Below are 26337 nucleotides of genomic sequence, written 5' to 3'. Positions count from 1 at the left end.
AGTGATTGTAGACCATTTCTCCATACAAACAGAGAACCTTATTTTTATTGGTCCACACTTATTGACCACAGTTTTCAGTGTCTTTTTTACAGAAGTCTGGTGATTGATTATGGCAACTGAAACAGTTTCGGTTTTGTGGAAAATTAACAGTTTTGTTGTGAATTATGGACATTTTCTGGTTTATTGTTTTACTGGAGTGTTGACCCTATGACCAGTGGAAGCAAAAGTTCAAATGTAGGGGTGTCAGTGTCGCCTAGTGGTTAGAAGACCTTATCAGACCTAAACAAAAGGTGGCTAGATCAAGCTGGCAAGTCAGTTCCTGACCAAGGCAGATAACCTGACCTTTCACAGGCTGTCACTGAAAATAAGAATGTGTATGCAGTTATACTTACTGGTAAAATAAGGGTAAAATTATTTACTTTATGCTGATAACACTTTGCTGTTTACAACTGGCTTCTCATTGAATATTGTGCTGTCCTCCCTACATCATAGCTTTACAAACATCCGCCTTACCTTATTTTACCTCCATTGACTCTTTAATATCGAAAATACAAAATGTATGCTCTGCAACTGGAGCTAATCTCAACCTACTTGCTCCTAAAACATCTCTTTCCTGAATGGGTTGGACTTAAAAGTATGTGAACACCTACACACTCATTCAATATCCATATCATCCACCTTCAGTCCAAAGTTAAGTCCAGTGTTTCCTGTTCTGCAAAAAGGCATCCTTTATCCATGCCACCAAAAATACCTTTGTATAAACTATTATCATGCCAATACTCAACTATTGCAACATAAAATACAAGCTTGCTTCTGAAATGCTCCTCAATAAATGTTATGTAATTGTCACTGTAAGGTGAGCAGCAGCGCCACCGTTCCGTGCACCTTCAGTTCCAATCATCACACGAACGCATCCCAAACTTGTTTTGTGTCGCGTCTTAATCATGCACACCAGGTCCCCATCATCTCATTTGTATGTGTTTAAATGTTTCCCCTCTGCTCCCCACATTCATTGATCATTGTTGTTCCATGTCTTCTTGTGTTCTGCAGGTGGTGAGTGCTGTGTTGCTGCATTGCCAGCCCTTTTGTTTCATTTTCATGCATTAAGTGCTCAATGTTGCTTTTGAGTAAAGTTAGAACATTGACTGCCATACTGCCTGCAAGTGGTTCCTTTGTCTTCACCACACACACTTGTGACTGTAATTTACCACTTTTGGAACCAGTGCCTCTCTTTAACACTCATCTCTGTAACCTTAAAATTTTGGTGAACAGCCCCATGCTACATAAACAATGCCAGACTCACTGGTACAAACATATTTAAGTTATTTTTAGGCAAATCCTCAGCATCTGCTATTCTAATAGTAAGCTGAACTGTGGTAGATATCTCACACTGGACACTTTACAGTTTTTGAAAGTTGGTCCACCAGAAGTGAAAGTGCTAGTGCCAGATTTGGTTTAAATGCCAACTGTTGTTAGTGTAAATTCCACATGGTTGTAGCAAATTAGGGATATCTCTTTAATAATATCCGGTTTTATATCCACTCATCCATGGTAATTTCCCCAATGGTGTACATTGCCACATATGTCTATTTTCATAAAACAATGCTTGTTGTAGTCCAATGAAATTCATTATAAACATTATTATTGTATATTTTCATTTTAAAACATTAATTTCAGTGTATTCTGAGAATAAACACAAATTCCAAAGCAGTGCAGGTCCTCTTTTTGATGTGGAGACAAGATTTCCCCCCCCAAAAAAGGTTTTATAGAATCTCTGAGTTACTTGAACATATCGGTCACCGAGCGTTTTCAGCTTTTCTCACTCTGTTGTGTAATTCAGTTTTAAGAAGTGAAGAGTCAACATGATAACTACAAACAGCCTGATAACAAACCTTTTTTTCTCTCTTTTTGTGGAGACCTAAAAACAAGCCACTCTGAATGTACCAGACTTTCACTCATGTGTATACCTTCTCCATTTTCTCATTTGCGTTGTAATGTGCTTTCATGTTACTAAATTTGTTTTTAAGGTCTTGTCCTGCAACAACCCCTTCATTTAAGTGCCTCAAAAGGACCTCTGACATGATGTCCAAAGCTCATTCACAATGAAATCTAAAGAATCATGAACAAAATATCTTCCTGCAAAGAGCACAATGCATTCCCTCCCATCCCAGTATTTTCCGTATCAAGGCAAAAGGCTTTCCACCTTTAAAGATTGATGGGATTTCTAAAGAGCGTCATGACACTCTGGATTCTGTGAACAAGATGGCAAATGTAACTTGCCATTACATTTTAAACAAGGGGCTTTAACATTAAGTAAGGTACCAAAGTATTGTTTTAACCAAGGTATTGTTGACCCAATGTCTTTTTGATCCGCATTATTATTATGTGCTAAAATCTCTTGTCTCATGTCTTTCTATGACTGGAACAGTAATTAGTGAATGGCCAGCCACCTGGACCTAAAGTGGTTTAGGAACAAGATTTCTGCATCAGAACACCATCTTTTTGCACTTAATCCACTCAAACCTCACCAAACTCACCTGCATATACAATATTGGATCTTAGTTTCTTTACAATATAGTGTCAATTGTAGAGGCCACATTTTGTTGCAAAAGCTATAAAAACTCACTGTTTTTGGGATTCCCAATGAAGTATAATTTAATGTGGTTTACTGTAATTTGGTCCAGACATAAACATCTCAGACAGATCAAACAGTGTGACAAACAATGAACAGGAGATCCTTAACACTAGAGTTTCTACAGTTTTCTGTTTCAAATATTGCTCATTAGACATTTAGAATGTTGCCATATTGTCAAAATAAGTAAGTTTTAAATACAGATTATTCATTTTACCGAATTCTGTAGGAATATAGAATATTTCCCTATTTGTTTCATGATTGTTCTTAATGTAAGGGAATCTTTTTCTGACTATTAGGTTAAGAGATAATTGTCAGTCAGTCTTCTCCAAGGCTCTAAGACCCCAAGATTATTCTAGACCAGAAGCTGCACAGTTTGGATTGTAGGACAAAGCTGTAGAGTTATGTGCCCTCAGAAGCTTTGTCACTCACAGAAGAGTTGTCAGGAAATACAATATTGAACACAATCATTGTGTAGTGAATCTTAAATTGTAACAAACTGCTTTCCAGTGCTTTCCAAGCTATCATCCCTATCTGACATAGGTATCCAACAAATGTAATATGTTAGATTATATTTCCAATCCTATAAATAGGATTTGACCCATCTTTAAAACCCTTGAACATTTTCTTAGTAAAAACTCAAATATTTGGGAAGAGTAGCTTGTGTAATTGTGTAATTAGGGCGACTACAAAACTCATGGGAAACATGAAGTTTGAAAATATCCTGGATGAGCACCCATTCTGTTGCATTGCCAATAACTAACCAAACATTTCACAATTTAAAGGGAAATAATCACTGACAACCAAATGGGGTTGGGTTCATGTGCAGAGAGGATTCTGTGAGGCATCCACTGAAAGTTTACTTGCAACTAGTAGATGTGTCTAAAATATACTCACCATGAATGCCCACAAGTGTTGCCTTTGGAAAGTCAAACCAAAAATAAATCCCTCTTTGATAGGGAGAATTTAGTCTGAAAAGAAGTGGGTAGATCTCAAACACCACTATGCTGTGGATCATGTGCACAGGAGGCAGAGTGACAGACCGTCCTTGGTCACGAAACTGTATATTTTAAATAATAATATTAATTCCTCGACTAAGAACCCCATTTAAAAGGGATGTTTAGTGCTTGGAGTGGAAATGCTCTTTGAGCGAGACAGATTTCTGACCGCACTGTACTGGTCACGTACTCTGGTTACGGCTTGTCACTAAGGGGTACAAGCTGCTCTGTTAGCCAAGTCATTACAGTTTAATCACAAATTCAATATGGACAGCTTGATACATTTCTAACCATGAGCTTCAGTTTTGAAATAATAAATGTATTTTAGGCTTGGTTACGGCTAGCTGTAACACCCATTATTGAAAGAATCACACCTTACTGAACCCTGTTAAAAAATACCTGTTTTGGTTACATAAATTGAGGAAAGTGTAGCTAAAACATGGACAAAGATATTATTCATTTGTTTGTTGTGAAATGCTGAAGCATACAGCAATTCTAATAAATTATTGTTAGGTTAACATAATCTGGTTTGTAATGGCTTGTGTGCATTAAGTGTCTGTAGCATGAACATATGTTGATATGTATAATTTCTGCCCACCCAAATTTCTGCAGCCCCAACCACCAACAAATGTCTGACTGTCTCTAGGATGTACCTTCTGTGGCTACCTTCTGTTGCTAAAATAGCTACAGTCCAATTTCTGACTCTGTCAGTCATCCTGATGGGCTCTAGACCCAATCTTCCTCAAGTCGAACTCCATTGCCCTCACCAATTTCCTGATATCCAATTACCAATTATGGTCTGGCTTTGTCTAAATACCTTTACAGCCATTAAAGATGACGATGGATAAATTTTTCCTCCAAAAACATCTTGCCACCCAAAACCATCACAGTGCTCACTCAGGTTTTTGCTGGTTACCACGAGCTGAGAAGACGCATCCCCCAACAAACAAGGTCGATTTGGTTTAGAGGCCTACAACACAGAGTCGCTAGAACGCGACATGACAAGGCGGCTCTGTCCAACATCTGAGCCAAATTGTGCAATCCATTACTGGTATGCTGTAACCAGGATCCAAACACCTGGCAGCAATGACAGTGACATAGCTTTACCTCAAGGCAGAACTTTGACTACTATGCCACTCGGAGGACTGGCTTCCAGCTTATTTTCACAGCACCAGGGCACCACAGGTTAATATCTCCATGGAGTCATCGTCACTAGGGTTGAGACCAACCAGATTACAGTCACCTGCCAAGTTGAAACACATGACCGATGCATTGTTGACGGTACAGTTGTTGGTATATGTTGAGAGCTCACATCCTGACGGTCTGGGAATCTTTAATTGATGAGTAAATTAAGTCAGTGATAGACTGACAAATGGAGCTTGACACATTTTGAGCTTGGAAAGTTTGTCTTGTAGTAGATCTGGGAAGATGGTGTTTATGATGACCGTGGTTAGTACTACAGGTCTGTAGTCAATCAGGCAAGAGAGCTTCTATTTTTTTGGCCCTGGAACCATGTTAGACGATTTGGAAAATGCTGTGAATATATAAGTATATAAACATTAAAATGGGAAGATTAAACATTATTTAGATACCACCACCATACTGTCACAGCACTTTCATGTCCACTCCTAGTATTTCAAGGCTTAATTATTCTCCACAGCTTTTTAAGTTTTCAAACATTCTTACCTGAAAACATGAATAGGGTGGTCCACCCACTCCTCACTAAAATGCTCTGGGCGTTTTGTAATAATTGTGTGGTATATAAAGTTCAAAATGGGGTTTCTCTCGTGCTGCAACCGACTGTGATTCAAGATTAAAATAAAACCATTTTAATGTGTATATGCTTGGAAATTGGTAACAAATTAAAAGGCAATAATATAGCAAACTGTGAAAAAGATCTAAAGTTATTTTCTTTCCCTTCATTTTTTTTTTAGGAATCATTGCTGCTTAAGAAGTAACAAGCATTCGTCATCACATTGGATGTAAAAGCAGGAGAGAAAGTGGCAGGAGTGCCCACTGAATATAACATGGATGATGTAACGAGAGACTTCCCCGGAGCCTAGTGCCCTGCAGGAACTGCATGGACAGGGAGGCAAAGATGCAACAGGACAACAAGAACAAATGCAGGTCAATGCAATGGGCAAGTGTGTCCTTCCACCACCAGTGATATCCAGGGGACTTCCACTATCCCTGGCCAAAACATCTCCGACATAGGCAACACAAACCCAAAGCCATCCCCCGTCTGCCCAGGTGAGAAATCCGTTTGACCTTTTATGATGTAATCAATGAATATGCTGTTCTTCAGATTTTTCCTGCTATGCATTCGGGTATTCCTCCAGTCAGTGTTTGTTATGGAAATTGTTTCAGTTTTGCAGCTTCTTTTGGGAGGGATGTAACTTCCCGGCATTCTAGACGGACTGGCTCGATAGCTGGGTTTGGAAGGCTCTCTCAATATGAGTGATGACCAAGTTCTTGTGAAAGGGTGAAAGAACTGATGTAATGGACTCACTGAGGTGCCCTTCAGACAGTATGTAGGTCCAATTATACAGTCATTTAACTTCTGGCCTTCTATTCCAGGAAAAAGATTGGCAACAGCTGGATAAAAAGGGCAGCGATTAATGATCCGTGGACACTTTTCTGAGGGCCTTTCCGAATATGGCAGATTGGATTTTTGACTCACTCATTCTGCCAAAAGGTTGTAACATTAAAAGTCTCAAATTGTAACATTTTTATTTATTTATATTTCACTAGACTAAAATGCCACTCTTTATGCTAAATAAATTCACATCTTAATGCTGCTTTGTTGAAATGGTGAAAGAGAAGAGTTGAGTCATTAGGAGAAAAGAGTGGTGTCATCAGGCTGTGTGAGGATATGCTTATACCTCTTCATGCTCCACATTCAGCAATGGAAACAGAACAATTTTAAGTGGAACAAATGATTGTTATAGCGAAAATGTGATTTTTACCAGTCAGTGTTACTTGAGGTCAATAATAAGCATGGATCTCAGAAGAGATCAGTTCAAGGTTCTTGATATTTATGAAATAATAGTGATAGCCAAAAAAAAATCTGTATCTCAAGTTTTATACATTTTGGTTGGAGAGAACATTATTAGATTTCATTGAATTTGTTAAATCTGTGGTTTCTGAGTTTGCTCATTTTTAATACAGATAATATAGCTGGATCTATCTTAATTCAAGTGAGATGTTCTTCCTTGTGATTAGAAATTGGAAATTTCACTAATTGATGCTGTAAACATAATTTACTCAGGCTTTACTCTGCTGTTCAGGCTTTACAGCAAAATGAGGAAGACAGACTGACGGAGTCCTGCAGAGCATCTTGCAGAGTGTCTCAGGAACATTTCTCGCCTTCGGCAGTTTGACCAGGTGTTCTCATTAGCACCTTCTCCTCGACCCTCAGGGAGCGATGAGGGTGGCACATTTATTGTCCTCTCGCTTTGCTGCCATTAAACTATAAGAACCTGGGTGATTCGGCCCTGTAATCCGCCCTGTGAGTTTCTGCCCTATTTCAGCCACTATAATACAGGGCCATTCAATGTAATCAACACGTAAATTCATTAACTGAATAACAAGCCTCAAAGAATGACACTAACCACATGATCAAAATAGGGCTAGATTTTGACTCTGTAAATATTTGTAATTATTTATTTATTAATTGATACAGTGTTTGATGAGATGGGTGCTATAATAATAAACATGATACAACAAATGGAATGTCATGAATAGAGGAGAAAGATTTGTTTAATCATGAGATTAAGTAATGATTGGGTTGGTGGTGCATACATTGCATACAGGAGGTCAACTCATCCCTCTATTTTATTGGGTTCTTCTTGGTGCTTTGTCTTTAGCATACCATCATATCAGGGCCCAGTTTTTACATTCGGAATAGACAAAACACAGAGAAATAGAATATATAGGACATAGGCTGATTGACTAAAATTAGGATTATGGTACTTCTATGCATTTAAAGTGCTTAGCTGAAAATCTGGATAGATCCCTTGAAAATAATAAGGTCCTGCAGAACAGGTTTTAACTGTCAGACATTTTAACTGTCACGGTGAGCCTATCTCCACTTTACAGTAAGATATAAAAGAGAGATTGACAGCCACTAGGGAGCCATAGTAATACTGGATGCCATTCACTACTCCGTAGGCAGGACTCAGTATTGCTGAATGCAGGAATGTTCAGCTTTAATCACCACAGGGATTTCATCTCTGGCTGGATTTGATTTCAAGAAAAAATAAGGTTCTGATTGAAGAGCTTATAGAGGTTCAGGATCACTTCAACAGATCTATTAGCTTAATCAGGAGATTAACCACTACCTCCCAGAACTGGATAAAAAAAAAATCAGGAACCACAATTACTACCTAGATTCTGTTGGTAGAGTAATAGGGCGCCTTTTGTCCTGTCTGTATATAGTGATATTCACAACACATAAAGACACTGGCAAGTGTTACACTGTTGCTCAGGAGTGCTTTCTTGTATTCTTTAAGAACTCCCACATACAGCATGCTTTGGAAAAGTGTGTTTGTCTCAGTGGCCATGCTTCATGCTACAACAGGGACAGAGCTTCTGGGAATGCTTTTGTGCTTTCAACAGCCCTGTTGGGCTGTGATGGTCAGCACAGTCAACCAGCCGTGAATATTATGACATTTGAAAAATGCCAGTTAGGTTTTATTTCCATGCCTATTGCTAAAGCTCCTTTAAAAAGTTAATGCTACAAATTTGAAATGAGGACATAGCCTCTATCTCTCATATTAAACCTCAGTGTGGCTGCAAATACTTTTTATAGTTAGTTGAAAATGTATTCTCAATGTATACAGCATGATCCACTATACACACATCTTGCAATACTTACATTTACTGGTACATGTGATTTGGATAGTGGTTTTTCGATCGTAAGTTATTTAATCAATATGGAAACCTATGAAAGATGTATCTGTCGTACACAATCATGAGATCAATATTTCACAACATGTTCTTAATCTGTTTAAATTGCAGTGGTGAATCATCGTCTCTGCCCCATTTTTCTCCTTGATATAATATCCTAAGGTCACTGAACCATGATGAGAACACTAAGAATGATGTGATTTCCCATTTACAATATCCACTAAACAAAATAGAAAAAATAATGAGCACTAATCATGTCTTGTGACCAAGCAGAATAAAATTCAAGGGAAAAAATATAGGTACATCTGCCAAACATACTCACAGTATGCAGTGCACTCCCCTAAGTATTCGGACACCAAAGATGTATTTCTTCTTTTGGTTTGACACTCCAAAGTTTGGATTTGACATCTCACAAAGTATAGATAAAGTACATATTCTCAGCTTTTATTTGAAGATTTTGTGTACATACAGTGGGGAGAACATGTTTGATACACTGCTGATTTTGCAGGTTTTCCCACTTACAAAGCATGTAGAAGTCTGTAATTTTTATCATAGGTACTCTTCAACTGTGAGTGGAATCTAAAAACAAAAATCCAGAAAATCCCATTGTATGAAATAATTTGCAAGTATTTGATACATAAGAAAAGCAGAACTTAATATTTCGGTACAGAAACTTTTGTTTCCAATTACAGAGATCATACGTTTCCTGTAGTTCTTGACCAGGTTTGCACACACTACAGCAGGGATTTTAGCCCACTCCTCCATACAGACCTTCTCCAGATCCTTCAGGTTTCGGGGCTGTCGCTGGGCAATACGGACTCCCTCCAAAGATTTTCTATTGGGTTCAGGTCTGGAGACTGGCTAGGCCACTCCAGGACCTTAAGATGCTTCTTACGGAGCCATTCCTTAGTTGCCCTGGCTGTGTGTTTCGGGTCGTTGTCATGCTGGAAGACCCTGCCACGACCCATCTTCAATGCTCTTACTGAGGGAAGGAGGTTGTTGGCCGAGATCTCGTGATACATGGCCCCATCCATCCTCCCCTCAATACGGTGCAGTCGTCCTGTCCCCTTTGCAGAAAAGCATCCCCAAAGAATGATGTGTCCACATCCATGCTTCACGGTTGGGATGGTGTTCTTGGGGTTGTTCTCATCCTTCTTCTTCCTCCAAACATGGCGAGTGGAGTTTAGACCAAAAAGCTCTTTTTTTTTCTCATCAGACCACATGACCTTCTCTCATTCCTCCTCTGGATCATCCAGATGGTCACTGGCAAACTTCAGACTGGCCTGGACATGCGCTGGCTTGAGCAGGGGGACCTTGCGTGCGCTGCAGGACTTTAATCCATGACGGTGTAGTGTGTTACTAATGGTTTTCTTTGAGACTGTTGTCCCAGCTCTCTTCAGGTCATTGACCAGGTCCTGCCGTGTAGTTCTGGGCTGATCCCTCACCTTCCTCATGATCATTGATGCCCCACGAGGTGAGATCTTGCATGGAGCCCCAGACCGAGGGAGATTGACCGTCATCTTGAACTTCTTCCATTTTCTAATAAATGCGCCAACAGTTGTTGCCTTCTCACCAAGCTGCTTGCCTATTGTCCTGTAGCCCATCCCAGCCTTGAGCAGGTCTACAATTTTATCCCTGATGTCCTTACACAGCTCTCTGGTCTTGGCCATTGTGGAGAGGTTTGAGTGTGTGGACAGGTGTCTTTTATACAGGTAACGAGTTCAAACAGGTGCAGTTAATACAGGTAATGAGTGGAGAACAGGAGGGCTTCTTAAAGAAAAACTAACAGGTCTGTGAGAGCCGGAATTCTTACTGGTTGGTAGGTGATCAAATACTTATGTCATGCAATAAAATTAAAATTAATTATTTAAAAATCATACAATGTGATTTTCTGGATTTTTGTTTTAGATTCCGTCTCTCACAGTTGATGTGTACCTATGATAAAAAGAACCCAGACCTCTACATGCTTTGTAAGTAGGAAAACCTGCAAAATCGGCAGTGTATCAAATACTTGTTCTCCCCACTCTGTCACCATTTACAAATGAAAACACTTTTTATACAACACTTTTTGATCCACTATTTCTGGGCTCTAAAATTATTGGGACAACTAGCTTGACAGATGTTTTGGGTTAGTCAGGTGTGTTTTGTCACTTGTGTCCAGGTATGAGTCCGCTGTCTATGTATAGTTTTGATTCTAGGCTTTGCGTTTGCCTTTGGTGTCAACAAGATAATCAAAGCTATGTCAATGGTTGTCAAGGAAGCCTACAGGAGGCTGACAAAGAAAATCTAAAAAATTATGCAAAACATAGCCAAGTCCTTAAGCTTCCCAAAAACAACTGTTTGGAAAGATTGAAGGCACTGGCTAGGTCAGCAATTGCAAACGGCCTGGTAGGCCAAGTTAACCTTTACAATGGATGACTGAAGAAGGTTTACCATAATAAAAAAACATTATCAGGAAAACTGTTCAGGAAGTAGGTGTAGGTGTGTCAGCCAAAATCTCAGGTTGGAACTCAAACTGACTAATACTAATTTACCTGCCTTATGAAATGAGACACATGAATATGGAGAAATCCACAATTCTCTCCAATAACATACTGAAAATGATACCTCCGATGTAGAATGTGAAGTGTTTGATAATTGTTATTGTCTTGCATATGTATTTACAAAACCTAAATTCTAAAGTCCCATATCCAGTACTGCCATGCATCAACATTATTCTGTGACATCATTGGCGGTCTTACCAAGGTGTGCGGGCTGACTCGGGAGATAGTTGGCTGGTTGGCAGAGCCTATGATGCTGCTTGCGGTTGAGTCATGCTAATAGGAACAGCCCTAGCAGATTTTCCCCAACAGCCTCCTATTTAGATCAGTGGGACTGGTCTCCATGGCAACATCGGCTGATGGAACCATACCTATACCCTTAGCAGAGAGCAGAGAGCGGCTGGGGTCCTTAGTAAAGTGAGTGGATGTGCTCGCTGCTGTTTGCTTTCCGTGTCTCTTCTCTACCACCACCCACACTGGAGGCAGGCAAGCCAAACAGGGCCACTATTTTATTCATCTTGCTCTCAGGAATTTAAGGAGATAGATACTGCTCTCTGTGCACAGTTGTGCTCTGGTTTTGCTTAAGATTAAGGAAGCTGACAGCTGCCATATGATACTTTACACTGTAGTAAACCATGAATCAAGGGGAAAATAAGTTAACTAAAAAACAAGCTCTCTTCTGGGATCTGGATTGGTCTTTGGTGGGAATAAATCTAGCTTGGTGTCTGCTTGAAAGATGTACTCACCATGGTAGTAATCTGTGTCTTGCTTGTTCGTTTACCTCTGGGCTTTGGTATAATAAAACAATGAAACCTGAACAGAATAGTGCTGAAACACTAGGCTCATAGACGGCCATATGGAAACTGACTGACTTTGAAGACTCCATGGCCTCTCCTCCAGTGTATGGACATTAAGTAATGCTGAACGCCCAGGACTGGGGACTATAACTTCCTGTCAAAACCCAGCCAAGGCATGTCACTCAAACTCTGGCATGAGCTGACACGCAAGTGGAATTCAGACACAGGCAGCTCACGCAGAAAAATGCCGTTCTCAATCGTCTTAATGCTCATGTTTTGGACTTCATGAGATTTTCCCGCTGTATGACATACAAACCTTTATAAATACTGTATCCAGTCCTTTACTTGCAAAGAATTAAGATACAGGAAACAAAACACACTATAGTGAAATAAGTGATAGAATGGATGCAGTCATGAGTCATGACCGTTTCACAAAACTGTAAGTTGCCTCATTAACCGTGTCCTGGTAACACCGCCAGAGTTGGATCTGGCTTCATATTGCACCATTCCCTCATTGTCTTAACATGTTCCCTAGTTGTGTGCCAGACCTGTCCAACTGGTAGTGCGGTAGCAGGCACACTGAGTGCCACTGAGACCCTTTCCCTATCAGTCGGGCCTGGTTTAACGATGCCAGAATGGCATGCTCCGATGCATCCTGTGCCCAGTATCACGCTGCGTCCGAAAGGAGGGCACCTCTAAGACCCATTTCCAGCATCATGCATACTAAGTGCGTAACCAATTCTATCCTTTTGGAAACCAACCTGACGTGTTTTGGTCTTCTCTTCAGTGATGCTAGTCACTGTGTTTTCAGTCAAAGAGGAAACATGGTGTTTGACGGCTGTGTAGCCTGGTATCCTCTATCATCTAAAGTGATGTTCTTCAGGCGGCATGGCTTTCTGCTATAAAGCCACCCACACATCCTGTCATAGGCTGCCTGAGTTATTGTATGAGGCTCTGGGGGCGGACACAGACACACACACATGCACGCGCACAAGCACACGCATTCCTGTTGAAAATGACTAAAATCCTCTGCATACACAAACAGACATATAGGTGACTGAGGGGGGAGGGAAGTGGGGTCGGGAAGAGGTAGTTTTCTTCCTTTTTTTTTTTGCAATATTTTATATTTTCATTTATTTCAATCTTGACCATCTTAGTTGAAATTCCCTTGTCTTAGCAGTAGGTGCAAAAGTTTCTCACAATATGTAACAAAAACTTTAATTTGGATTTATGGTTTCCAATAAAACACATGAAAGCAAACAGATATTACAAAGGAGTGGACTGTGACTATTTTGAGGGGCAAAGGCTGGTTTGGGAATTAACGTGAGAGCTTCTGGTAGACACTCTAGGTGGGTAGTGACAGTAAGCTCAACCAACATGTTCTAGCCTGTCATTTATTCCTTCCTTCCCAGAATTGCTCACTGAATGTTGTATGTCCTTTCCATGTAATTCTCAATTACTTTACATTCTTAGGAAAAATGGGCTTATCCCCTTAAGAAAACCTGTTATGGTTCCCTGAAAATGTTTGTGCAGAGGACAACCCTTTTGGATTACACGTAGAATCCTTTGTAGAAAGGGTTGTATATTGAACCAAAAAGGGTTATAAATAAAAGCAAAAAAATTGTATTTCAGAGTTCTCATTCACGGACAATCGAAGAACAGTTTCAGGTTCTAGTTTGCTCCATAAATAATATTACTGAGACCCTCACATGCCATTAGATAGCTGTTTGCGCACGTCTGTAATGTACTATTTCTGTAGATGTCATAATAAAGTTACTATTCCAGCATGTGTCTGTTCTTCCCTGAGTGATGATCATAAAACATTGCTGCTGCTATTCATTTCAGTTCTGTTTTATTCCTTGTGAATGAGAAAGTGGAATAAACTATAACTGCCCATTCCGATATAAATACTTTACATGGCACACACACTGAGCCTTAATCATGGTAAATGTTGCACTTAGCAGACTCTGCTATCCAGATTAATTTACAGGAGCAATTACGGCAGAGTGCCTTGGTCTAGGGCACATGAAATGGGGGCAGCCCAGAAATTCAAATCATCAACCTTTTGGTAACTGTCCCAACACTTTAACCACTAGGCTATCTGCCACAATTGTATTTGAACAGAATGAATCATGCCTGAGCATTAAACAATAGCGACAGTCCACTAAGAGTGGGACTGAATACTCCAGAGATGGATTTGGAATACTTAAAAGGTTTGCTTGCCAAAAGGAATTGTTATGCCAGACAGACAATGAGATTAATAAGAAAACTGTCTCAAACAACAGAGATTAGTGAAAAAGAGGCATGCTAATATATGACCATTTATTCACAACCATTTAGCCCTGGGATTTCAAGAGCTGCCAGGAATTAATAATGAGCACCATAGAATCAAATTGTCCTTCCAAAACATAAAACCTCACCTATTACCCAAAAGGCATAAAGTATATTCTTGTTAATATTTACGATTTTAGGGAATATCTTTCTACTTTCTAGCTCCTTGTTTCGCTTTCCTGCCCATAATAAATCTGTTCTAACTAGTTTAGACAGAGGAGAAACCTTTATACCATGAAAATTATCTGCTATTATTTGTCTTACATGGGCCATCCAGCCAGGCCTGTCTGCTAATCCACTTCCACTTCAGGTATTTTATCCATTTCCACTTCTCTTAGATGGAAAAGAATTGGCTTGCTATAGGACAGGGTTTCCATGGAAACAGAGAGCCCAAAGGGAAGCCAGTTGGTGAGCATGTGCAAGCTGAGATTTCTCTAGTGCAGATGTAAAATTGATGTGCAGTACCGGAAAGAATAATCATTATTGCGAAGTGTGGAAGATTATGAAGTGGGTTGTTTTGTTGATTTAATATCATATTTTACTTCCCACAGACACCTATACCATCTTACTATGTAGAAGCTGATGTGTATTTGTGTGTTACATGATATTTACTCATTCATTTGTAATCAAGGTTGCCCTGTATAGTACACATTTACTTTTAATGGACTCACTTTGTTTTCCTTATCTTCCAAATAAAAAGCCTCTTTCCTATGTGGCAAGTACAGTAGGCAACACTGACCTGGTCAATAATGTATTTTATTTCAATGGAACCAGCTAGCAAATTACATGCCTTACCAGGGCTGCAACTACTACACATTCACTTGTTCCAGACAGTGTGGCTGATTCCAGTCCCCATCGTTTGCGCTGTATGGAATCTTTAAGTCCAGGCAGGGGGACTTGGTGGAAGTTGTGTTTAAGGTTAGGGAACCCAATGATGAGGGATCATGTGTGATAGGTGGCCTCAGGCCTTTCCACACTCTCTGTCCTGCTCATTTCATCCCTGGCCCTGTTTATGTCTTAGCTTCATCCAAATGTACCTTATGAAACATGTTTATCTGCCTTCTGATCCACTAAACTACCTGACCGAAGGCACAATTAAAGATTTAGATCTTAGGAACTCATTATGTTAGCCTGTCATTGCACACACCCCTAGGGGGCACAGGGGTGTGTTCGTGTTGTAGTAGTTGTAGTCGTTGTAGTAGTAGTAGTAGTTGTAGTAGTAGTAGTAGTGATGTGTTGCTTAGAGCAAGATTCCCCCAGTACCATTGCAATTAGGATTCTATAAAGCTGAATACTACTGTATACTGCACAGAAAATATTAGTAGATTAGTTGATAGCGAGAACAATAACTAGGCTAGTTGAGATTCTGATTCACACAACTTGTTTGGAGAAATGAGAGAGAATATTTTTAAACACAAGTAACCATAAACATATGGAGGTTATTAAAATGTTAATCTAACAATCCCTCATTCAACATTGTTGCCAAGGTTAGCATGCTAGTTAGATGACTGTAGTATTTCTATTCATATTTTAGAAAACTGATGGCTGAAGCTAAACATGAGCCAGCTGGTTAGTCAAGCTAATTATGATTACACATTTGAAAACAATTAATGACTAGTTAATTTTCAGACATTATGTTCATGGCTTGAACTGACCACCATATGATGAACTGTAAATGAAACAAGTGTTGAACTAACATTTGGGAGCATCATTCTAGCATTATGACCATAGTACAGAAAAGGATAATAATCAATTGAGTTATTACTTTGCATTATGGTGAAATTGCAGTACAGCTTGCACTTTTTCAAAGTGGTCTTTCATTGATTGCACAGTCCAAAATCCAAAGTCCCCTAAATAAATTATTTGCTTTTTTGTCTCCTAACTGCCAGCTAAACAGTTCAAGTTGATAATCAATTTGCTTCAACGATCTTCCAGCCCAGTGTTGCTGTATTCTATGTTACAGTAGGTTTGGCTAAATATTTTGCTAATAGTTAACATTTACAGTTTTCCCAAGTATATTTTTGTGATTGTTATGGGCATATTGCTTTCCTCATGTCCTCTGTAATGTGATGCTTTGACTTTTTCATGTACATATAGTGTTGATCTTGTCAAATTTCTCTTTCTAGCCCTGTGGCACCACCATGATGACAGTGATCATGTGTCTATATTTCTTGCTATTTGTGTCCTTTACGCAATACCTGATATAGAGAAATATGTTCAAGAATACACAGAGACCCAGTGGTTCATTTGAATGCCCCAAAGTGGTCCATTAACACTGTGCTGTGCAATTCTTTTGATGAAATCCCTGGTATCTCATTGGTGCAGCCCTCCCACATAGGCAAGCAACCAATGAGCAATCCGAGTGCTGGGGGTTTCCAATCAGAGTGCTAGGGGTTTCCAATTCGAATGCTAGGGGTTTCTAATCCGAGTGCTAGTGCTATTTTCTTTTCAATCTGATGCCAAGTAATACCACGACTAGTAACTGATACTTTTCTTGCTGTTTCATGTTGCTGATTTTCAAGTGTTTTAGCCAGTTTGCGACATTATATATTTTTTCCATCATTCAGCATCTGATGTTCATTCAATTTTATACAAAATAAATATAACAATAAATGGTTAAAGGAAGTACCTTGTATCGATATTTTTGTGTGAGGATTGATTCTCAAAAAGGAAAGTGAGGAACAAACGTTTCAATACTTATTGATCAGCTATCCCTACTGGGGCGACTGGCTCAATGAGCAGAACTGCTGTTAACAGAGTTGTATGTAATTAAAATGCTTGTTTATTACAATATATATTGTCTAAAGTTCAATGTAGCCATATCTACCCCACGTTTATGAGAATTTGTAACATAATCCCTAATTATAACATATATATATAACAAAATATATTTAAAAAAATTGTAGGGCACCGTTCAACATGCCTAATGGGAGGACAACCACAGCTTCTATGTATCCTCACGCATCTAAAGCATAAAACATATTTGGAGTCCTTTTACAGGGAATGCTTTGTAAGTCTATAAACTGAAGCTCCACGATTTACCTTATAGCTTTACTATACAGTATATTTGAACCCCATAAGATAATTCCCATCAATAGGGTAATTTTCTTAAACTGAAAATAAAGAACAGGCTTTTACACATTTACACATTTATGTGTCTCATGGCAAAACATTTGGTCTTGTTACTTTTTAAATAGTCTTGTCATCAGGCACTCATTTACCAGTAGAACGCAATACATATACAATCAAATTAAACATTGGAGAATTCATGTTCATTCATTTATGGGACCCATGTAAAAAGTCAAAACAACAATCTAATTAAACCAACCTGCAATTTAATTATGTTCTTTGTTGATTTGTCTTCACACAGGCATTTGCTCCATTACATTCTGAGCAGGTTGGGCTACATTGACCCCTCACCTTGCATATCTGCTCCACTGAGGAAGGGGCAGACGGTTCAATGATGTTTGTGAATATAATACACATTACAGGCCTGGTTCGATGTACCAGAACCCTCTTCACACTCACATCTCTATTCCATTACAAGAACAATCTCTATGATATTATTTTATGGTTTTATTAAGGAGGGGCAAATGTGGCAACCTAATGATTTACTTTGTTTAAATGCCGCTAAACATTTCATGGATGAGTGATTTCGTCATTGTTGAAAATGTGTGCACTAGAAATATAGAAACCCTGTATTGATGACATTGATTTGCAAAGGCAGACTTTCAGAGGTTGTTGTGAAATGATCATAATTAATGAGGGTATTAGCATCAGAGCCTCTGCATTTTGTTTTGTATTAATGGTCCTTGGGAGTGTTTCTTGACTGAGCATTGACAAGATTGCACCAATGTTAATTAGATGGGCTTGGGGAGCCTTCATGGGCTGCTGCAGCCATACCATAGTGAGCTGAAAAGACACACATTGACTTCTCCTTCCCCAAGGTGAAGGGCTGAAATGCTGATGAAAGGGCCTGTGGAAAATAATCTCATTCATTTATTCATCTCCAAGCAGAAGTGCTGACACTTGCACTGAACCACAGAGAAAGTTTGGGACTTTTGAGAGATGGGAAGGAATGTAAGGGGCAGTACGAGAAATATTTGTATGTGTCTAGCAATAGTGTGTCCATATTGATATTTTTTATGTTGAGGTTGATTCATAATTTCAAGTATGTATTCCATTAACTTTTACCTCAAATGCAGAAAACATTTCATTTCAGCTGCAGTATATTTGTATTGCGTAGTATATGGACCTTCATCTAAATGTTTACATTTGTGGTAGGATTACAAGCATTCAGGTCAATTTTTCTTGAGGTTATATACAGACAATCTAATTTGTATTACTTTCACAGATTGAAAATGAATGACAAAGAATCATTCAGTCATTCATTTTAATGGTCTCTAAAGCCTGGGGTAGCCAATAACAATGCTGTCAGTAAGATGGAAGGAATGATTTCAAAGTTATAGGTGAGTTCTGAGTAATTCAGAGTATGCAGTCCCAGTGCAATTTGATACTTTTAAATGAATGGTTGTAGGTGGAAAATGTACTGTATTATCTGTTTATTTAAGGATTGTGTGCATGTTAATATTAACAATGAGATAATGGTGGGACCAATGAGACTAATTGTAGGCTGCTCTTTAAAGAAAGAATCAATGATATACTGCTAACGGTACAGTTTACACCAACTCTTATCTGGTACATCACTGTTTGTCCAGGCATAAATCATCTGTTCCACTGTCAACTCTCATAGATGTACCTCTGCTAGAAGCAGCCAGAGGAGGATTTTCATAAAACCGTGAAAACGATGAACTGGTTTCCTGACATTGACAGTGTTGCTAATTTTCCATAATCGATTATGGGCATGACAAAGATACTGAGTGCCGTTAGAACGGAAAGCAATATTAAAATAAAGTCTATGTTATACTTTTAAGCTCTTTGATGTTCTAGAGTGTAGTTCCTGCATAGGGATATTACATCATAATTAAGTTATGATGTAATAATGAGTGGCATAACTGCTGCATGAACCCTTTGTAATGAGATGCTCTAAAATGCCTTGTCTTAGAAACCAAATCTCTTCATCACAGACCGAATTCCCCAGGTGGAACCCCAGGTGGAACCCCAGGTGGAGCTCCAAAATGCACTGCGGTAGGAGTGGGTTGGTTTCAGCCCCAGCTTCAGAAGTTTCGCATTCAATTAGTCAGGCTGACAGTGAGCGCAGCATAACTGGAGAGATCCTCTTAGTTGGGACTCAGAGAGAGAGTTAACATTTGAAAATGTGGTCCACCATCAGCCCCTGCTCTCAACATCAAAGACCAGACCTGGACATATCTTTAACAAAACAGGCAGGGCCTGACCAAACACACTGAGATGGTTGCTAACGAACCAAGCAAATGAAGTCAGTCTGAACATTCTTTGTTTCCAAGGCCCAAAAAATTTGTTTATACCATGTGTACTACCTGGGTGTTTTCAATAAGAGCGTAAAGCTTTTAGCAAGACCTGGATAACAGTATCTGAGCGTTTTCTTGATTAGATCATCAATGATTTAACGTTGGGGTAATTTGTTTTTATTCTTGTTTTAACAGCCAACTGTGCAATGACTGTCTGTCTCCTGCTGACTGCGCAGCATTGTGGGCATCTTGCATGGAGTAGACCGCTGTCAGAGTGGGAGTGTAATGGTGATAAATGAGGATCTGGGGAAGTATTGAATCCATCTGTGAAGTCCACTGCACTATAGACGTCTCTAGGACTTCAATGGATGGTACCATACAAAGGCTTTTAGGTCCACATGCTAATTACCAATGTTGTGTTGACCTAATCTTTGAGGTCTACACATTATGAGATGAGATAAATACTAGTGAATGGGGCCAGTCCACCCACCGTAAAAAAGCAAACTTAACCAATTGATTAATCAGCATTACTCTGTCAGATGGGTGGCCAAGGCCAACAGATTGAGTTTGTGTGTTAGTTTGCCCACTCAGCCTTTGGTCATAATGAGCTGAATGTATGACATTTTTTGAGTTTAAATACTAATTCATGTTCGTCTACCCTAAATCTGCTTCCCTGTTTCTTAATAATCAGCATTATTCTGAACTCAGTGGATTTCAGAAGGTTTTGATGTGTGACAGTCATTGTTGAATGTTTGTGAATGTTTATTCCCACAAAATACTCTGCATGAAGTGAGCTGGATGTATAATTTTATTTTATTTTAAGCAATTCAAATAATTAATCGTGATTAATCGCTAAGCATTTTGTAAGAAAGCAGCAATATTAATGGCATTAAGCATTTTAAATTAACTACACATGTTAACGTGTAAAGTTTGACAGCCATAATTGAAAAAGTGTCAAATCAAAATTGTAATTTATTTGGACCCTGAATGTCACAGTGGTAATTTTACTGCCCTACAGTTAGCTGCATCACTGCGCAACTTGGATTCAAAGCCTGCTCGCACATTAGCCCCAGGGTCCCACTGAAGGTGGTGCAATTGGCCAGAAATGTCTGGGATTGGGGGGTTAGTCATCAAATAGGGTTGCCTTGCTTTGTCCAGCTCTAGCGACTCCTTGTGGTGACTGTATCTAGTGAGCTTAATCAAAGTAGAAGACCAGGGAATATGTTCCCTCCGACACAAAAAAATGGCTAGTCTTGACTTCCTGGTTAGGTGAGAAGCATGGAAAATAACTAAAATGACAGCAGATAAGCTTTAAAGGACACATAACGTATCTCATCATTGACTGTCTCGAGTCCCCTGGGAGTAGCTGAATCAAAATTGGATATAACAAAATTGGTAAGAAAAACAGGGTAAAAATGAATCACTCCCACAACCCTGGCATTGCAGTTGTCGTTATAAGTTCAAATTGTTTGATTTGTTCACTCTGGCTACATTCCAATAGAAATTCCATAATTGGCAATCCAGCATTTAAGGTTGATTCAGTGTAAAACTGAAGAATCCACAAACCTTGTGGTTTGCTCGACCAAATGTCATGATGAGCTTGATCAAATCCACAACCCTTACAAAGCCTAGTACAAGTGGCACCCTGATCTTTTTCTTATGCATTATCATCAAGCATAATCAATCAATACTATCATTCTATAATGATGATAATGGTCCAATTGATTAAATTGCTATATTTATATGTATACACAAATGTTCAAAACTTGTCCATGTTTTCTAAAGTAAAGCACCATTTTTTGTTTATTAAAATAAGATCAAATTGATCAGAAATACAGTGTAGACATTGTTGTAAATTACTATTATTATTATTTTTTTAAGATGGAAACAGCTGATTTTAAATGGAATGTCTACATATATTGGCATACAGAGGCTCATTATCAGCAATAATCAGTCCTGTGTTCCAATGGTACCTTGTGTTTGCTAATCCAAGTTTATCATTTTAAAAGGCTAATTGATCATTAGAAAACCCTTTCACAATTATTCTAGATAGCTGTAAACTGTTGTGCTGATTGAAGAAGCAATACAACTGGACTTCTTTAGGCTAGTTGAGTATCTGGAACATCAGCAATTGTGGATTAGATTTCTGGCTCAAAATGTCCCGAAACAAAGAACTTTCTTCTGTAACTCGTCAGACTATTCTTGTTCTGAAAAATGAAAGCGATTTTATGTAAGAAATTGCCATGAAACTGAAGAGCTTGTACAACGCTGTGTACTACCCTCTTCACGGAACAGCGCAAACTGGCTCTGGGGGTGCTTTGGTGGTGGTAAAGTGGGAGATTCTGTACAGGGGAAAAGGGATCTTGAAGAAGGAAGGCTATCACTCCATTTCGCAACATTATGCCATACCCTGTGGACAGCGCTTGATTGGAGCCAATTTCCTCCTACAGCAGGACAATGACACAAAATGCAGCTCAAAACTATGCAAGAAAATTTTTGGGAAGAAGGAGTCAGGAGAAATACAGGCTGCTCTGGAAAAAGACGGTGTGGTTGTTTCAAGGAGCACAATACAACGATACTTGAACAAAAATGTGTTGTATGGTCGAGTTGCCAGAAAGAAGCCTTTACTGTGCTAATGCCACAAAAAAGCATGGTTATAATATGCCCGACAACACCATGACACGCCTCACAGCTTCTGGCACAATTTAATTTGGAGTGGCAAGACCAAAATAGAGCTTTATGGTCACAACCATAAGCGCTATGTTTGAAGAGGGGTCAACAAGGGCTATTGTGAACAGAATACCATCCCCACTGTGAAGCATAGTGGCTCACTGATGTTTACCACCTGCAAGAACTTGGGGCCTTATAGACAAATATTACAAACAACTTCACGCTGTCATTGATGCTAAAGGGAGCAATACACTTTATTAAGAACTAAGGGTATGCAGACTTTTGAACAGGGGTAATTTTTTTCTTTGTTTCTATGTTTTGTGTTATGATTGTGTCATTATGTTTTGACCTACAGTTGAATGTGAATCCCATAAAAAATAAAAGACATGTGTTTTGCCTGCTCACACATGTTTTCTTTACAAATGGTAAATATAATACCAATTCAAGTGTATGCAAACTTTTGAGCACAACTGTATACACACATATATACATACACTACCATATATATGGTAGTGATTGAATAAGTGGATTTTGCTGCAGATATCCCATTCCCCTTCAATTAGGCCATATGGATTTTGTGAATCAATGTTGCTAGGTTACGATTGTTTCCAACTGACATTTTGTACTCTCAGAGAGTCTTAGATTAAACTAGTGTAGCTGTGTGTTGATTGAACAATATTTTGAACTGACTAAATTGTGACTTAGTTTGTAATATGATTCATATTCACACACTGCCATAAATAATAATACAAACTGTGTCACAAATTAGGTGTGTAGGACAACATTTAGTGAAAAATTTTGCATAATCAGATATTTTGAGGTGAAAAAAGGTGGGTCAACTAGGATTGCATGATATAACATTTCATGAGGAAACTCAGTGCTGATAAACTAGAAAAGGCATTTGCCCTAATTCCTTGGATTACCAGGATGCTTTTCAGAATGTTTCCATAGTGACCAAGGAAAGCAGGAATTCATATTTGAATGCAACCCTATAATATTTGTTGTGTCTACATGAGTCTCAGACACAGAGAGCATAAAAATGACTTGAAATGTCTTGGCAGTATGTATTTTTTATCACAAAATGGCAGTGTATAAATGGATTTGATTCTGTCGTCTAAAAAGAACAACACATACATGTCAAGCATTCTCCTTTGGTTGAGAAAAACTGTTCTTACACCATGGCCAATGTTAATGTGGACTGCCTGAAGGTAGAAATGAAGTCATGTAGCCATTTAGATGTCTAGTATTCGGAAGCCAATAATAGCGTAATATGGGCTACTATTACTGGAACATATCCTGTATATCCTGAAACATCCCAATATCCATCTGAGGGTGTAATCCATTTAGTAATTCCATGCCACTGTCCCCATTCCAGCACTTTATCCCATATACCGTGGCCTTCTAGCTGGTCAACCTCGGAAGGGAGTAACTCAAATAATTGTCCTTCAAATGTATGGAGGGAGATCTAATTAAAAGTCTAAAGAGATTTAGTCATCTTTGGAGAGTGCCTTATAGGAAACACCCACGTGGGCATGTAGCCATGTGTAGTTTGGGCTATCAGTTTCAAATGAAGCCTATGGCTTTGCATTTTTGTATTTTCCTTGAGTAACCTCAGCAACGTTTTCTGCCTTCTTAGTAATATAACATAATGCCTAAAGATGCAGCCGCTTTCCAAGGAAGCCGAACATGCTGTCATCATTCAGATCTGCCTGACTGCTACACAGTGCTAAGATTGTACGCTCGTATTTCTTCTAGGAAGATGAATGATGTAAACAACATGTAATAGAAGGTTGATGAACACTATAAAAATACTGGACGTTTACTTAATTGAAAGTGGGCAATAGTTTTGATTCACACAGACATTGAAAGGTTTTATTCAAATTGAATACTGGGGGCTCTAGGGATCTATGGAAGGCAATTTCTAGAGATTTTAGGTGGCGGCAGAGTCTTGAATCAGTCAGAGTGGAGTGCTGTTTCTACTTTTATGAACGATTTTAGCAGGTCTTATCTGATCTCTGTTTTCCCTGCCGCACACTTTGTTCACGCGCTCCTATGCATTCAGACCACTCCTTTTGCGTCCCTGTTGGTTCCATCTTCATCCGTTTCTCATTTTCTCCCCACCTCTCTTCTGCCTACGCGCTCGTATTGATGCGAGGGGAGGAAAGTCAGGAAACGCTTTATTTGATTTCATTCGTAAGAAGGACATCGAATTTTTCGTGGAGAACAGAGGAACTGGTGGCTGCCGCGAAATTTGATGACGGAATCACTCAATGAGAGCAATCTAACAAACCCTATGTAATCGCGTTTATTTATTTTTTCTGGTGTAACACGTCCGTGACACATCCGTAACCGGCATTGTATGCGTAAGGAAGATAACGGTCTGATAGCATTTTAAACTTGAACACCCTGATAAAAGTATGGGAAGCAATGGCTCGGTGTTCATCTTTCAGCTTACAATGACATGAAGCGGACACCCGCATCATTGCTCAATATCCTCTTACCGCCTGAAATGTACTCTTAGAAAAGGAATACCGTTTATGATTTGCTTACAGTCTAGCCTAGGCCTACATGGTCAGCATGTGGATGCTAATTTGTTCTGTATTGAAAAAGACCCGTTTATTCCAAACCACTGGAAGGCAAACCACACCATGGTTTGATACTCCTTGAATAGCCTACTCATCCCTGCACAGACCTGCTACAGAAGGATACGGCCTGGTGTTGGAATTAATTGGATTGATAGAAAATTGACAGAACAACCCAATGGACAATTATTCACATCTACAATGTAAGTGGCAATGATATTTTAAATACTATATTCAACTGAATTGTGTCTAACACAGTGAGCAAGTGCATAATTAACAAATGATTGCAGGTCATCTCAAATGATCTCAATGGATACCAGTTAGGTGATTTTTATGTTTTCTAAACATTATGTACATATACATATGCTGGCTGTGGGTTCTGCATCCACTTCTGCATCCAATGTGATACATTGAGTAAAATAATGTCTTTACATTGTGCAGTATCCTAGTATCCTACGCTGATGTCGCCTGTCTTCATTTCAAACCAGGGCTCATTAAGTCCTGGTTTCTAATACCTCCCACAGAGCACTGGAATGTATTAGAAATTATCATAGTATAATTTAGTTGGGAGGGTGGGACTGAAGTTCTATTTATGTTATACTAAATTATCGTCCATTCGTCTTTCCGTAGCATACAATAGGCTTACAGGCTTGTTGCTGATGTTGAAACATGAGTCCGTTTGTGTTTGCACTTGACACTAATATAAATTATGAACATGATTAATAGTGTCATGGTATGAGGATGGTATGATAGCTTATTTTTTTTTACTGTTATAGTCTTTTAATATCTTGTTATTTTACAAGACATTATTTGAGAGGTGAAATACAAGCATTTCAGTACACCCATAATAACTTTAAGGTGTGAAATTTAAGGTGAACCTTTCTCAATGTTGACCAGTGTGTGGGTCTGTCAAAACTCTATGTAAAGACTTAATTGCAGGCAATCCATGCTTAATTCAGTTTCTTTACATGATCAATTTATTAGGTAATGAATTGCCTGCAATTTATACCTTATGACTGATCTGGTAAGTGGGTACTGGAGTGCCTTGATACATGTTAGCTTTATGTAATTTTGCAACCTGAAATAATATATAGGTCCATTAATGGAGACATCTTTTTTTTGGCATTGACAGGTCTCTGTTTTCTTAAGTTATTTAATTTTTCATTTGGTTTATATTTGTTTTGCCTGCTCTTTTAAGCAGATACTGTTAACATTTGATGGAAGCAAATGAAAGCCTGAACCTGTCAGTGAGGGGTCAGCCAACTGTAAGGAGAGGCTGAAATTAGCTAGCCATCAAAGTTGGCAACAGGTCTTCCATGGTATTTGTCTCTTGCCATTATAGTAGGTTTTTAGTGACTTAAGGTTCAAAATGGTACCTTTGGCTGTTCATCAAATTTAAACTGTTAAACCTTAAATAAAAAAATGTGGAAACCCTAAAAATACATAAATGTACCAAAAGTTTCTTAGAGAAATCGTTACAATTTTTTGT

General features: G+C 38.9%; 1 protein-coding gene across 12 annotated transcripts in view; it reads left to right on the top strand.

Annotated features, from left to right (window-relative positions):
• Nucleotides 1-5694: 5694 nt before the first annotated feature.
• Nucleotides 5695-26337, top strand: part of lrrc7 (leucine rich repeat containing 7) — a 100876-nt gene continuing 80233 nt past the window's right edge. For 11 of the 12 annotated variants that reach the window (XM_034293809.1, XM_034293808.1, XM_020049312.2 and 8 more), the window contains exon 1: nucleotides 24316-25051. In XM_034293809.1, coding sequence (XP_034149700.1) covers nucleotides 25027-25051 — 25 coding nt within the window. In that variant the 5' untranslated portion in view covers nucleotides 24316-25026. Of the gene's footprint in view, nucleotides 5881-24315; nucleotides 25052-26337 lie in introns of those variants that run through there. The other variant, XM_020049317.2, reaches the window with a different exon arrangement.

This window comes from Esox lucius, chromosome 8, assembly GCF_011004845.1.
Source record: "Esox lucius isolate fEsoLuc1 chromosome 8, fEsoLuc1.pri, whole genome shotgun sequence".
NCBI classification, from domain to species: domain Eukaryota; kingdom Metazoa; phylum Chordata; class Actinopteri; order Esociformes; family Esocidae; genus Esox; species Esox lucius.
Note: the sequence above shows the minus strand (reverse complement) of the source record. Positions and strands in the feature narration are given on the sequence as shown.